At 54.9% G+C, this 12,703-nt stretch overlaps 1 protein-coding gene across 1 annotated transcript; it reads left to right on the forward strand.

The window, feature by feature from the left end:
- The first annotated feature begins 5,188 nt into the window (after nt 1-5,188).
- On the forward strand, nt 5,189-6,145 carry LOC135218850 (proline-rich protein HaeIII subfamily 1-like). The gene has a single exon (XM_064255299.1). It carries the CDS (start codon nt 5,189-5,191, stop codon nt 6,143-6,145), a length of 957 nt encoding a protein of 318 aa, XP_064111369.1.
- Nucleotides 6,146-12,703: the final 6,558 nt, after the last annotated feature.

Below are 12,703 nucleotides of genomic sequence, written 5' to 3' on the forward strand. Positions count from 1 at the left end.
GACGCTTCGGGATTCTCAGAGAAAAAAGTCACGTAGGTCGCGTCCGTTTTTAAAACTAGGCCATCGCCAAGCACATATCAGAGGCCTAGTTATCATGACAATGTGTACTAATAATAATATATTTATAAATGAATTTATCTGGACAGCTCTACTCCCGGCAGTAGAGCTTGTATTATCTTCTTACGTACATAACCCTGAACTGGAAGAGGTTGGCGGCCAGGTCGCGGAAAAGCTGGCTAGACATGACGTTCTAGCAAAACTCCAGTCCCACCTGGCTCTACTGTCTCAATCAGAACAAGCTGGCAGGAAACCAGCGGAAGAGCGAGACACCTCAGACGACGAAGACCATAATAATGTTGCAGAGAAGGAAACTCTGACTTCACCTGAGGTGGACGAGTCGCAGCCTCCAAGTGTCATGCTCAACGCCATCGGGCGAAAGGTCGAAGGCATCACACAAATGGTCAGGAAAGAATTGTGCCGAAAGGAGGCGCCCTGCGACACACAACGTTCTCTTCCTGAAACTCGAGTGGATGGAACTCTAAAAGGTAAGTCTCCAAGTGTTCCTACTCCTTCTTCCTCGGCTTCTATTCTTCCATCTCCCTCTCTTTCTACCCCTGAATCTCCCTCCCTTTCTACCCCTGAATCTCCCTCCCTTTCTACCCTTGAATCTCCCTCCCTTTCTACCCCTCCTACCCCGGAATCTACTTCCCTTTCTACCCCTCCTATCCCAGAATCTACTTTCCTTTCTAATCTACTTCCCTTTCTACCCCTCCTACCCCAGAATCTACTTCCCTTTCTACCCCTCCTACCCCAGAATCTACTTCCCTTTCTACCCCTCCTATCCCAGATTCTACTTCCCTTTCTACCCCAGAATCTACTTCCGTTTCTACCCCTCCTACCCCTGAATCTACCTCCCTTTCTATCCCAGAATCTACTTTCCTTTCTACCCCGTCTCCTTTCTACCCCTCCTACCCAGAATCTACTTCCCTTTCTACCCCCTCCTACCTTTCTGAACCTCTACCTCCTTTCTACCCCAGAATCTACTTCCGTTTCTACCCCTCCTACCCCTGAATCTACCTCCCTTTCTACCCCAGAATCTACCTCCCTTTCTACCCCTCCTACCCCTGAATCTACCTCCCTTTCTACCCCTGAATCTACCCCCATTTCCTATTTTCTACCCTGAATCTACCACCTCCCTTTCTACCCCTGAATCTCCCTCCCTTTCTACCCCTGAATCTCCCTCCCTTTCTACCCCTGAATCTCCCTCCCTTTCTACAACACCCCTCCTACCCCCTGAATCTACCCCTGAATCACCCTCCCTTTCTACCCCTCCTACCCTGAATCTACCTCCCTTTCTACCCCTCCTACCCCTGAATCTACCCCTGAATCAACCTCCCTTTCTACCCCTCCTACCCCTGAATCTCCCTCCCTTTCTACCCCTGAATCTCCCTCCCTTTCTACCCCTGAATCTCCCTCCCTTTCTACCCCTGAATCTCCCTCCCTTTCTACCCCTGAATCTACCCCTGAATCTCCCTCCCTTTCTACCCCTGAATCTCCCTCCCTTTCTACCCCTGAATCTCCCTCCCTTTCTACCCCTGAATCTCCCTCCCTTTCTACCCCTGAATCTCTCCCTCCCTTTCTACCCCTGAATCTCCCTCCCTTTCTACCCCTGAATCTCCCTCCCTTTCTACCCCTGAATCTACCCCTGAATCTCCCTCCCATTCTACCCCTGAATCTACCCCTGAATCTCCCTCCCATTCTACCCCTGAATCTCCCTCCCTTTCTACCCCTGAATCTCCCTCCCTTTCTACCTCTGAATCTACCCCTGAATCTACCTTCCTTTCTACCACCCCTCAACTTTCCTCCACCTCTCCTTCACCTCCCTCCACCTCTCCTTCCCCTACTCCCAATGCTCCACCCACTCCCTCTCCACTTCCCGTCTCTCCCATGGCTGAGGAAGACTTGGACGGATACCTGGAGCAACTAGAACACGAATACGACAGCTTGGAAAAGCTCATTGCAGAGCTGGACGAGTCGTCAGAAACTGCAGGAGGCATCAAGATCAATGCCATCCGTCAGAGGATATTAAAAATGAGAGATATCCTCAGGAAGATCATTCGCCACAGGAAGGCGCCCTGTGACACACGGCATCTCGTTCCCTACGCAGTCTGGCCTGGACTCTCTGGACCTCGAGTGGACGGCCCTCAAAGAGGTAAGTCTCCAAGTGTTCCTTCTCCTTCTTCATCGGTTTCTCATCTTCCTCCTCCTACTCCTCCTCCAGGATCTCCTTCCCTTTCAACCCATCCACCTTCCCCAACCTCTCCTACTCATAAATCCCCTTCCCCAACCTCTCCCACTCCTCAATCCCCTTCCCCTTTTCCAACTCCCCCACCATTCCCCAACCTCTCCTACTCATGAATCCCCTTCCCCCAACCTCCTCCCACTCCCAATCCCCTTCCCTTTCCACCCCTTCCGCCAACCCTTATCCTACTTCCCCATGAATTCCCTCCCCAACCTCCTCCCACCGCAACCCCTTCCCTTCAACTTCCCCAACCTCTTCCCCCTACCTATGAATCCCCTTCCCCAACCTCACCCTAATGCATGAATCCCCTTCCCTTTCCACTTCCCCAACCTCTCCTACTCATGAATCCCCTTCCCCAACCTCTCCCACTCCTCAATCCCCTTCCCTTTCCCCTTCCCCAACCTCTCCTACTCATGAATCCCCTTCCCCAACCTCTCCCACTCCTCAATCCCCTTCCCTTTCCACTTCCCCAACCTCTCCCACTCCTCAATCCCCTTCCCTTTCCATTTCCCCAACCTCCCCTTCCCCACCTCATTAAGCCCCTTCCCCAACCTCTCCCCACTCCTCATCCCCTTCCCTTTCCACTTTCCCCCCAACCTCTTCCACTTCCTCCAATCCCTTTCCACCTTCCCCAACCTCTCCTAATCATGAATTCCCCTTCCCCTTTCCCCCAACTTCCCCAACCTCTGCCTACTCCATCAATCCCCTTCCCCAACCTCTTTCCCACTCCTTCCCCAACCCCTTCCCTTTCACTTCCCCAACCTCTACCTTACAAATCCCTTTCCAAGTCCCCTTCCCTTTCCCAACCCCAGAACCTCTCCTAATCATGAATCCCCTTCCCTTTCCACTTCCCCAACCTCTCCTACTCATGAATCCCCTTCCCCAACCTCTCCCACTCCTCAATCCCCTTCCCTTTCCACCCTTCCCAACCCTTTCCCTTCCTTAACCTCATGAATCCCCTTCCCCAACCTCTCCTAATCATGAATCCCCTTCCCTTTCCACTGCTTTCCCCAACCTCTTCCTAACTCAGTGAATTCCCCTTCCCCAAACCCTTCTCCCACTTCCCCAACCAATCCCCTCCCTTTCCCACTTCCAACCTCGAATACCCTTCCTCCAATCCCGCTTCCCTTTCCCACTTCCCCAACCTCCTCCTTATTTCCCATGAATTTTCCCCACCCTTTCCCAACCTTCCCAACCTTCCTACTCATGAATCCCCTTCCCCAACCTCCCTTCCCCAACTCCTCAATCCCCTTCCCCAACCTCTCCTACTCCTCAATCCCCTTCCCTTTCCACTTCCCCAACCTCTCCTACTCATGAATCCCCTTCCCCAACCTTCCCGCCATTGCCCCAACCTCATCGCCCCTTCCCTTTCCAACTTCCCCAACCCCTTTACCTACTTCCCAATGAATCCCCTCCCTAACCTCCTCCTAATCCCCATTGACCCCTTTCCCACATTTCCCCCAACTCTCCTACTCATGAATCCCCTCCCCAACCCGCTCTCCCACTTCTCCAATCCCGCCCCTTTTCCACTTCCCCAACCTCTCCTACTCCTCAATCCCCGTTAATTTCACCCCTTTCCCCAACCTCTCCAATATGAATCCCTTCCCTTCATCCCCTTCCCAAACCTCTCGCTACTCCATCAATCCCCTCCCCAACCCCTTCCCCTTTCCCACTCCTTCCAACCCCTCCCCAACCTCTCCTACTCCTCAATCCCCTTAATTTCCCACTTTCCCCAACCTCTCCCCTACTCATTGCGAATCCCCTTCCCCAACCCTTTCCCACTCCTCCCCAATCCCTTCCCTTTTACCCCCAACCTCGTTCCCTACTCCTTTAATCCCCTTCCCCTTTGACTTCCCCACCCCCCTTTCCGCCCCAACCTCGCTTCCTCCTGAATCTCCTTCCCTTCCCACTCCTCTATCTTCCCCAACTTCTACTTCTGAATTTCCTTCCCTTCCCACTTCTCCACCTTCCTCCGCCTCTCCTACTGAATCTCCTTCACTCCCTACTTCTTCCATCTCTCCTTCTCCTCCTCCCAATGCTCCACCCTCTCCTTCTCCCCCTCCTATCTCCATTATAGCTGAGGAATTAGACCGTGAATACGAGATATTAGACAAGCTCCTCTCCGAGTTAGACGAGTCCAAAGTCCAAAACGAAAAGTCCATAGTCATCTACCCAAAAATGAACCTTATAGGTAGGCTGGCGAGGAACCTGATAAACCAATGGAAACTAAGGAAGGCTGTGGAGGCCGAACCTGAAAGTAAGTCTGCTAGTTTATCTCTTCGTCATTCTGCTCCTTGTCCTCTACCTGTCTCTCCTCCTTCAGCTCTCACTGTTTCACATTCACTCCCTGATTCTCCCCCTCTTAACCCTACCCCAGCTCCCTCCCTTGTTTTCTCCGTCCTTCCCTTCCCTTCCCTCTCTCCTCCCCTTCCCTCCCCTGTTTCTCCCCCTTCCTCCTCCCCTGTTTCTCATCCTCCTTCCTCCCATGTATCTTTCCCCCATGCCTCCCCTATTTCTCCTCCTCTCTCCCTTGTTTCTCCTCCTTCCTCCATTGTTTCTCACTCACATGCCTTCCCTGTTTCTCCTCCTCTCTCCCTTGGTTCTCCTCCTCCTTCTTCCCCTGTTTCTTCACCTAATGCCTCCCCTGTTTCTTCCCCTCCTTCCTTCCTTGTTTCTCCCCCCCATGCATCCCCTGTTTCTTCCCCTCCTCCCTCCCCTGTTTATCTTTCCTTTCCTCCCTTCCCTGTTCCTCCTTCCCTTCCTCCCTTCCTTGTTTCTCTTTCACTTCCACACTCAACACCTCTTTTCTCTCGTTCTCATTGTTCCTCTTCCCTCCTCTCCTCTAACGGGGCCATTGATGACCTAGCACAAATAGAGAAACTTGAAATGATATTCAATAAGATCATTGACATAATTTTTGAGTTGTTGCAATGCATCGGCTATCCAAGAGGATCATGGATGGAAAACATGAGGAAGCAGCCCCATTCTTCTGCACCTCCCACTGTTCCTCATTCCTCTCCTCTCTCAAAGTCATCGGCATCTTCCCCTTTCCTCCACTCTCCAGATTGTCTTATGGAGGGAGGACGATTAGAGGAATATAGAGGAGCTCTCGTCTATTACATCGGCATGGTCTTCCAGGAATTAAAAATGATCAGATTATTTGGGAACAAACAAAAGAAGGAAGAGAAACAAAGGAAAAAGGAACTCAAAAAGCAAAAGCATAAGGGGAAAGGCAGTGCTGCTACAAATGGCAGTAAAGAACAAGAAGGTTGGGAGATGCAGGGATATCCAGAATATTATGGTCCAGGATATTATGGACAAGACATAAACTCACGAACGCCTATGCCTCAAATGTGGCATGGCGATCCACGATACGGCATACCTCCACAATTTGGACCTGGTGGTCAAATATACCCTGGTCCTCCAGGAATGGGACCTAATAACGAAAGGTACCCTGGTCCTCCAGGAATGGGACCTGATGGCCAAAGGTACCCAGGTCCTCCAGAAATGGGACCTAATGATGAAAGGTACCCTGGTCCTCCAGGAATGGGGCCTAAAGGCCAAAGAAGGGCTGGTCGTCCACAACAGAGACCCTATGGCCAAAGAAGGCCTGGTCATCCACGACAGAGACCCTATGGCCAAAGAAGGCCTGGTCATCCAAGACAGAGACCCTATGGCCAAAGAAGGCCTGGTCATCCACGACAGAGACCCTATGGCCAAAGAAGGCCTGGTCATCCACGACAGAGACCCTATGGCCAAAGAAGGCCTGGTCATCCACGACAGAGACCCAATGGCCAAAGACAGCCTGGTCCTCCACAACAGAGACCTGATGACCAAACATAGTCTAGAAGGCATGGACATAAATTTGGACGTCCCAGTCTTCTAGAAGAGTAGGCATTTTCCTTGCCTTCCCACCTGAGTCCCCTCCCTGCACCTATTCTTCTTCTTCTTGGGGTGTGGTGTTGGGTTAGGTGCAGGTGTGGCCATATTGTTGGTTTAGGTGCAGGTGTGAGGTTAGGTGCGGGCGTGGTGTTGGGTTAGGTGCAGGTGTGGGGTTATGTATGGGCGTGGTGTTGGTTTAGATGCAGGTGTGGTGTTGGGTTAGGTGTGGGCATGGTGGGTGCAGGTGAGGTGTTGGGTTAGGTGTGGCATGGTGGTGGCGCAGGTGAGGTGTTGGGTTAGGTGTGGGCATGGTGGGTGCAGGTGAGGTGTTGGGTTAGGTGTGGCATGGTGGGTGCAGGTGAGGTGTTGGGTTAGTGTGGGCATGGTGGTGCAGGTGAGGTGTTGGTTATGTGCAGGCATGGTGGGTGCAGGTGAGGTGTTGGGTTTAGGTGTGGGCAGGTGGTGGGTGCAGTGTGGTTGGGTTATTAGGTGTGGGCATGGTGGGTGCAGGTGAGGTGTTGGTTATGTGCAGGCATGGTGGATGCACTGGAGGTTTGGGTTAGGTCTGGTGGGCATGGTGGTGGCCCAGGTTGGGTGGTTTGGGTTAGGGCCTGGGTGGCATGGTGGTGCAGGTGAGGTTGGTTGTTAGGTGGTGCAATTGGTTGGTGCAGGGAGGTGGTTGGGTTAGGTCGTGGGGCAGCATGGTGGGGTGGGGCAAGTGGAGGTTGGTTGTTAGGTGGTGGGATGGTTGGAGGGTGCAGGTTGACCGGTTGGTTTATCGGGTTTAGCTGGTGGGGCTGGTGGGTGGCAGGGAAGGGAAGTGGTTGGTTAGGTGTGGGCTGGGGTGCAGGTAGGTGTTGGGTTTAGGGTGCGTTGGATTGTGGGTCAGGGTTAGGCTGGTGGGTGCGGTGTGGTGGTTGGCGTTAGGTGGGTGGGCATTGGTGGGTGGCAGGGTAGGTGGTGGGGTTAGTGGAATGGGCCATTTTGGGTTGTGGGTGGGCAGGGTGATGTGTTGGGTTAGGGTGTGGGTCATGGTGGGTGCAGGTTGAGGTGTTCGGGTTTAGGTTGGTACCTATGGTGGGTGCAGGATGAGGGTTGGGTTATAGGTGTGGGCAATTGGTGGGTGCAGGTTGAGGTTGTTGGGTGAGGTGGGTGGGACATGGTGGGTGCAGGTGAAGGTGTTGGGTTAGGGTGTGGGGCATGGTGGGGGTGCAGTGTGATTTGGGTTAGGTGTTGGGCCATTGGGTGGGGGCAGGTGAGGTGTTGGGTTAGGGTGGGTGGGCATGGTGGGTGCAGGAGGGTGGTTTTGGGTTGGGTTGGGCATTTTGGTGCAGGTGAGGTGTTTGGTTTAAGGTATGGCATGGTGGGCGCAGGTAATCTTTGAGGTTAGGTTGGGTGGGCATGGTGGGTGCAGGTCAGGTCTTCCCTTAGTGTGGGCATGGTGGGTGCCCAGGTCAGGTGTTGCCAGGTTTCCTGCCATGGTGGGTGGCAAAGGTTGGTGGTTTTCGGTTAGGTGTTGGGGCATGGTGGGTGGGCAGTGAGGTGGTTGGGCAGGTGGTGGGCATGGTGGGTGCAGGTTGAGGTGTTGGGGTTAGGTGTGGGCATGGTGGGTGCAGGTGGAGGGAAGTGGGTTGGGTTAGGGTGGGGTCAATGGGTGGGTGCAGGTGTGGTTTTGGGTTAGGTGGTGGGCAGGTGGGTTGACGGTGAGGTTTGGGTTTCGGTTGCGGGCATGGTGGGTGCATGCGAGGTGTTGGGTTAGGTGGGTGGGTACATGGTGGGTGCAGGTGGGGAAGGTGTTGGGTTAGGTGGTGGGGCAATGGGGGTGGGAGGCAGGAGGTGGTTGGGTTAGGTGGTGGGGCATGGTAGGGTGCAGGTGAGGTTTTGGTTGGGTTAGGTGGGTTGGGCATGGTGGGTGCAAGGTGAGGGTTGGGTTTAGGTGCGGGCATGGCGGGTGCAGTCAGGTGTTGGGTTGGTGTTGGGCATGGGGGTGCAGTGTGTTTTTTGGGTTAGGTGTGGGGGGCATGGTGGGTGCAGGTGAGTTGTTGGTTAGGTTGGTTGGCATGGTGGGTGGGCAGTGAGGTTTGGGTTAGGTGTGGGCATGGTGGGTGCAGGTGTGGTTTTGGGTTAGGTGTGGGCATGGTGGGTGCAGGTGAGGTGTTGGGTTAGGTGTGGGCATGGTGGGTGCAGGTGGGAGGTGGTTGGGTTTAGGTGGGGCATCGGTGGGTGCAGGTGGGTGTGGGTTAGGTGTGGGCATGGTGGGTGCAGTTGTGGTGTTGGGTTTAGGTGTGGGCCATGGTGGGTCTGCAGGGTGTGTGGGCTTAGGTGTGGGCATGGTGGGTTGCAGGTGTGGTGTTGGGTAGGTGGGGGGCATGGTGGGTGCAGAGTGAGGTGTTGGGGGTAGGTGTGGGCATGGTGGGTGCCAGTGAGGTGTTTTGGGTTAGGTGTGGGCATGGGTGGGTGCAGGTGAGGTGTTGGGTTAGGTCGGGGCATGGTGGGTAGTTAGTGCAGGTGGGTGGTGGGTTAGGTTATGTGGGCATGGTGGGTGACGTGAGGTGTTGGGGTTAGGTGTGGGCAGGTGGGTGCAGGTGTGGTGTTGGTTAGGTATGTGGGACATGGTTGGGTGCAGGTGAGGTGTTGGGTTAGGTGTGGGCATGGTGGGTGCAGGTGAGGTGTTGGGTTAGGTGTGGGCATGGTGGGTGCAGGTGTGGTTTTGGGTTAGGTGTGGGCATGGTGGGTGCAGGTGTGGTGTTGGGTTAGGTGTGGGCATGGTGGGTGCAGGTGAGGTGTTGGGTTAGGTGTGGGCATGGTGGGTGCAGGTGAGGTGTTGGGTTAGGTGTGGGCATGGTGGGTGAAGGGTGAGGTTGGTGGTTTAAGTGCAGGCATGTGTGGTTGCAGGTGAGGTGCTGGCGGTTATGGTTGTGGCATGTGGGTCGCAGGTGATCGGTTTGGGTTAATGGGCAGGCATGGTGGGTGCAGGTGAGGTGTTGGGTTAGGTGTGGGCATGGTGGGTGCAGGTGTGGTGTTGGGTTGGGTGTGGGCATGGTGGGTGCAGGTGAGGTGTTGGGTTAGGTGTGGGCATGGTGGGTGCAGGTGAGGTGTTGGGTTAGGTAGTGGGCATGGTGGGTGAAGGTGTGGGGTTGGGTTGGGTGTGGCATGCGTGGTGCAGGTGAGTGTTGGGTTAGGTGTGGGCATGGTGGGTGCAGGTGAGGTGTTGGGTTAGGTGTGGGCATGGTGGGTGCAGGTGAGGTGTTGGGTTAGGTGTGGGCATGGTGGGTGCAGGTGTGGTGTTGGGTTGGGTGTGGGCATGGTGGGTGCAGGTGAGGTGTTGGGTTTAGGTCGTGGGCACTGGTGGGTGCAGGTGGGTTTGGGGGAGGTGTGGGCATGGTGGGTGCAAGGTGAGGTGTTGGGTTTAGGGTTGGGCATGGTGGGTGCAGGTGGGGTTGGGTTAGGTGTGGGCATGGTGGGTGCAGGTGTGGTTTTGGGTTAGGTGTGGGCATGGTGGGTGCAGGTGTGGTGTTGGGTTAGGTGTGGGCATGGTGGGTGCAGGTGAGGTGTTGGGTTAGGTGTGGGCATGGTGGGTGCAGGTGAGGTGTTGGGTTAGGTGTGGGCATGGTGGGTGCAGGTGTGGTTTTGGGTTAGGTGTGGGCATGGTGGGTGCAGGTGAGGTGTTGGGTTAGGTGTGGCATGGTGGGGCAGGTGAGGTGTTGGTTAGTTGTGGCATGGTGGGGGCAGGTGAGTGTGTTTGGGTTAGGTGTGGGCATGGATGGGTGCAGGTGTGGGTTTGGGTTAGGATTGTGGGAAATGGTGGTGCATGGAGGTGTTGGGTTAGGTGTGGGCTGGTGGGTGGAGGTGAGTGTGTTGGGTTGAGGTGTGCGGCATGGTGGGTGCAGGAGGTGTTGGTTAGGTGTTGGGAATTGGTGGGTGCAGGTGTGGTTTTGGGTTAGGTGTGGGCGGGTGGGTGGAGGTGAGGTGTTGGGTTAGGTGTGGGCATGGTGGGTGCAGGTGAGGTGTTGGGTTAGGTGTGGGCATGGTGGGTGCAGGTGTGGTGTTGGGTTAGGTTTGGGCATGGTGGGTGGCGGTGAGGGTGTTGGGTTAGGTAGGGTTGGGCATGGTGGGTTGCAGGTGAGGGGTTGGGTTAGGTGTGGGATGGTGGGTGGGCAGGTGATGGTGTTGGGTCGGTTGGTGGGCATGGTGGGTGCAGGTGGTTGGTTTTGGGTAGGTGTGGGCATGGTGGGTGCAGGTTGAGGTGTTGGGTTAGGTGTGGGCATGGTGGAGTGGGCAGGTGAGGGTTGGGTTAGTGTGGGGCATGGTGGGTTGGCAGGAGGTGTTGGGTTAGGTGTTGAGGCCATGGTGGGTTGCAGGTGTGGTTTTGGGCGGTTAGGTCGTGGGCATGGTGGGTGCAGGGAGGTGTTGGGTTAGGTGTGGGCATGGTGGGGCAGGGTGAGGTGTTGGGTTAGGTGGTGGGCATGGGGGGCAGGTGAGGTGTTTTGGAGGCTAGGTAGTGGGCATGGTGGGGTGGGCAGTTGTGGTGTTGGGTTAGGTGGTGGGCATGGTGGGTCAGGTGTGGTGTTGGGTTTAGGAGGTTGGGCCTGGTGGGTGGGCAGGTGTGAGTGTTGGGTTAGGTGGGTGGGCATGGTGGTGCAGGGTGAGGGTTGGGTTAGGTGGTTGGGGCATGGTGGGTTGCAGGTGAGTGTTGGTGTTAGGTATAATGGTGGGCATGGTGTGCCGGCGAGGGTGTTGGGTTGAGGTGTGGGCACCTGGTGGGCTGCAGGTGAGGTGGTTGGGGTAGGTTGTGGAATGTGATGCGGTGAGGTCGCACTTGGGTAGGGTTGGGTTGGGCATGGTGGGGCAGGTGAGGGTTGGGGTGTTAGGTGGTTGGCACATGGTTGGGTGCAGGTGTGGTGATTGGGTTAGGTCTGTGGGCATGGTGGGTGGGCAGGTTGAGGTGTAGGGTTAGGTGGGTGGGCATGGTGGGGTTTGCAGGGTTGAGGTGTTGTGTTTAGGTCGTGGGCATGGTGGGTGAGGTGTGGTTTTGGGGTGAGGTGTGGGCCATGGTGGGTGGGCAAGGTGAGGTATTTGGGTTAGGTGTAGGGCCATGGTTGGTTGCAGTTGAAGGGTTGGGGGTTAGGTGGTGGGCATGTGGGTTGCAGGTGGTGGGTTAGGGTTAGTGTGGTTGGGGGCATGGTTGGGTGCAGTGAGGTGTTGGGTTAGGTGGTGGGCATGTGGGTGCACGGTTGAGGTGTGGGTTTAGGTGTGCGGGCATGGTGGGTGCAGGGTGACAGGTGGTTGGGTAGGTTTTGCGGGTTTATGGTGGTGTGGGCAGGTGTGATGTGGAGATAGGTGCGGGTTATGGGGGTGCAGGTGAGGTGTTGGGATTTAGGTGTTGGGCATGGTGGGTGCAGGTGAGGTGTTGGGTTAGGTGGGTGGGCATGTGGTGTGCAGGTGTGGTGTTGGCGGTTAGGTTGCGGGTTATTGGTGGGTGCAAGGTGTGGATGGTGGGTTAGGGGGCAGGCATGGTGGGTGCAGGTGTGGCTGGATGGTTGGGTTAGGGTTGCAGGCATTGGTGGGGCAGGGGTGATGTTGGGTTAGGTGGGCTTGGGCATGGTGGGGGTGCAGGTGAGGTGGTTTTGGGTTAGGGGCAGGCCATGGTGGGGTGGGCAGGTTGTGATGTGGTTAGGGGAGGCATGGGTGGGGCAGTGGTGATGGTGGTTAAGGTGCGGGCATGGTGGGTGCAGGTGTTGGTTTGTTGGGTTAGGTGCGGGCATTGGTGGGTGCAGGTGTGGTGGTTGGGTTCAGGTGCGGGTCATGGTTGGGAGCAGAAGTGGTTTGGGTTAGGTGGGCGGATATGGTGGGTGCCAGATTGTGGTTTTGTGGGTAGGTTGCGGGCATGGTTGGGTTGCAGAATGTGGTTTTTGGGTTAGGTGCGGGCATGGTGGCTGCAGGTGTGGTGTAATGTTACCGTGCAGTGTGGTGTTTTGGGTTTAGGTGTGGGTGTGGTGTATAGGTATGTGGCAGGTGTGGTGTTGGGTTAGGTGTGGGTGTGGTGTAGGTTATGTGCAGGTGTGGTGTTGGGTTAGGTGTAGGTAGGGTGATAAGTCAGTGAACTTGTATGTTACATTAATAATTAAGAAAGAGAAACGTGGTGTTTAACTTGCCCAGAATTCTAAAGGAAACGAATTCACGTCTAAAGTCTCCTGAGAAAATGAATTAAAGGAAAAGAAATTGAATGAGATGAAATGAGATAAATCAGCGAGACGTCCAGATTAGATAAGTACTCTATAAAATAAACATAAGTTCCTAAGAGAGATTCAAACTCAATGCAGTGTAGATGAAGGATACCCCCATATAACAAAACTAAAAGAGAAACAAATGCAAACCAAAACTACGAAAAGAAAAAGACTTCATAACGCAACAAAACTCCCAACAATAAAAAGTGGTGTGCAGCAAATGTGGATTCTCAGTGCAATACACCAAAGCGAATAGTGGTTAAACACACATCCACACACAGACGCAGTGGAA

The sequence above is a fragment of the Macrobrachium nipponense genome, chromosome 1 (genome assembly GCF_015104395.2).
Source record: "Macrobrachium nipponense isolate FS-2020 chromosome 1, ASM1510439v2, whole genome shotgun sequence".
Lineage (NCBI taxonomy): Eukaryota > Metazoa > Arthropoda > Malacostraca > Decapoda > Palaemonidae > Macrobrachium > Macrobrachium nipponense.

Excerpts from the sequence above, each read along its gene's own strand:
- LOC135218850 (XM_064255299.1), top strand. The coding sequence starts at position 5,189 with ATGATATTCAATAAGATCATTGACATAATTTTTGAGTTGTTGCAATGC.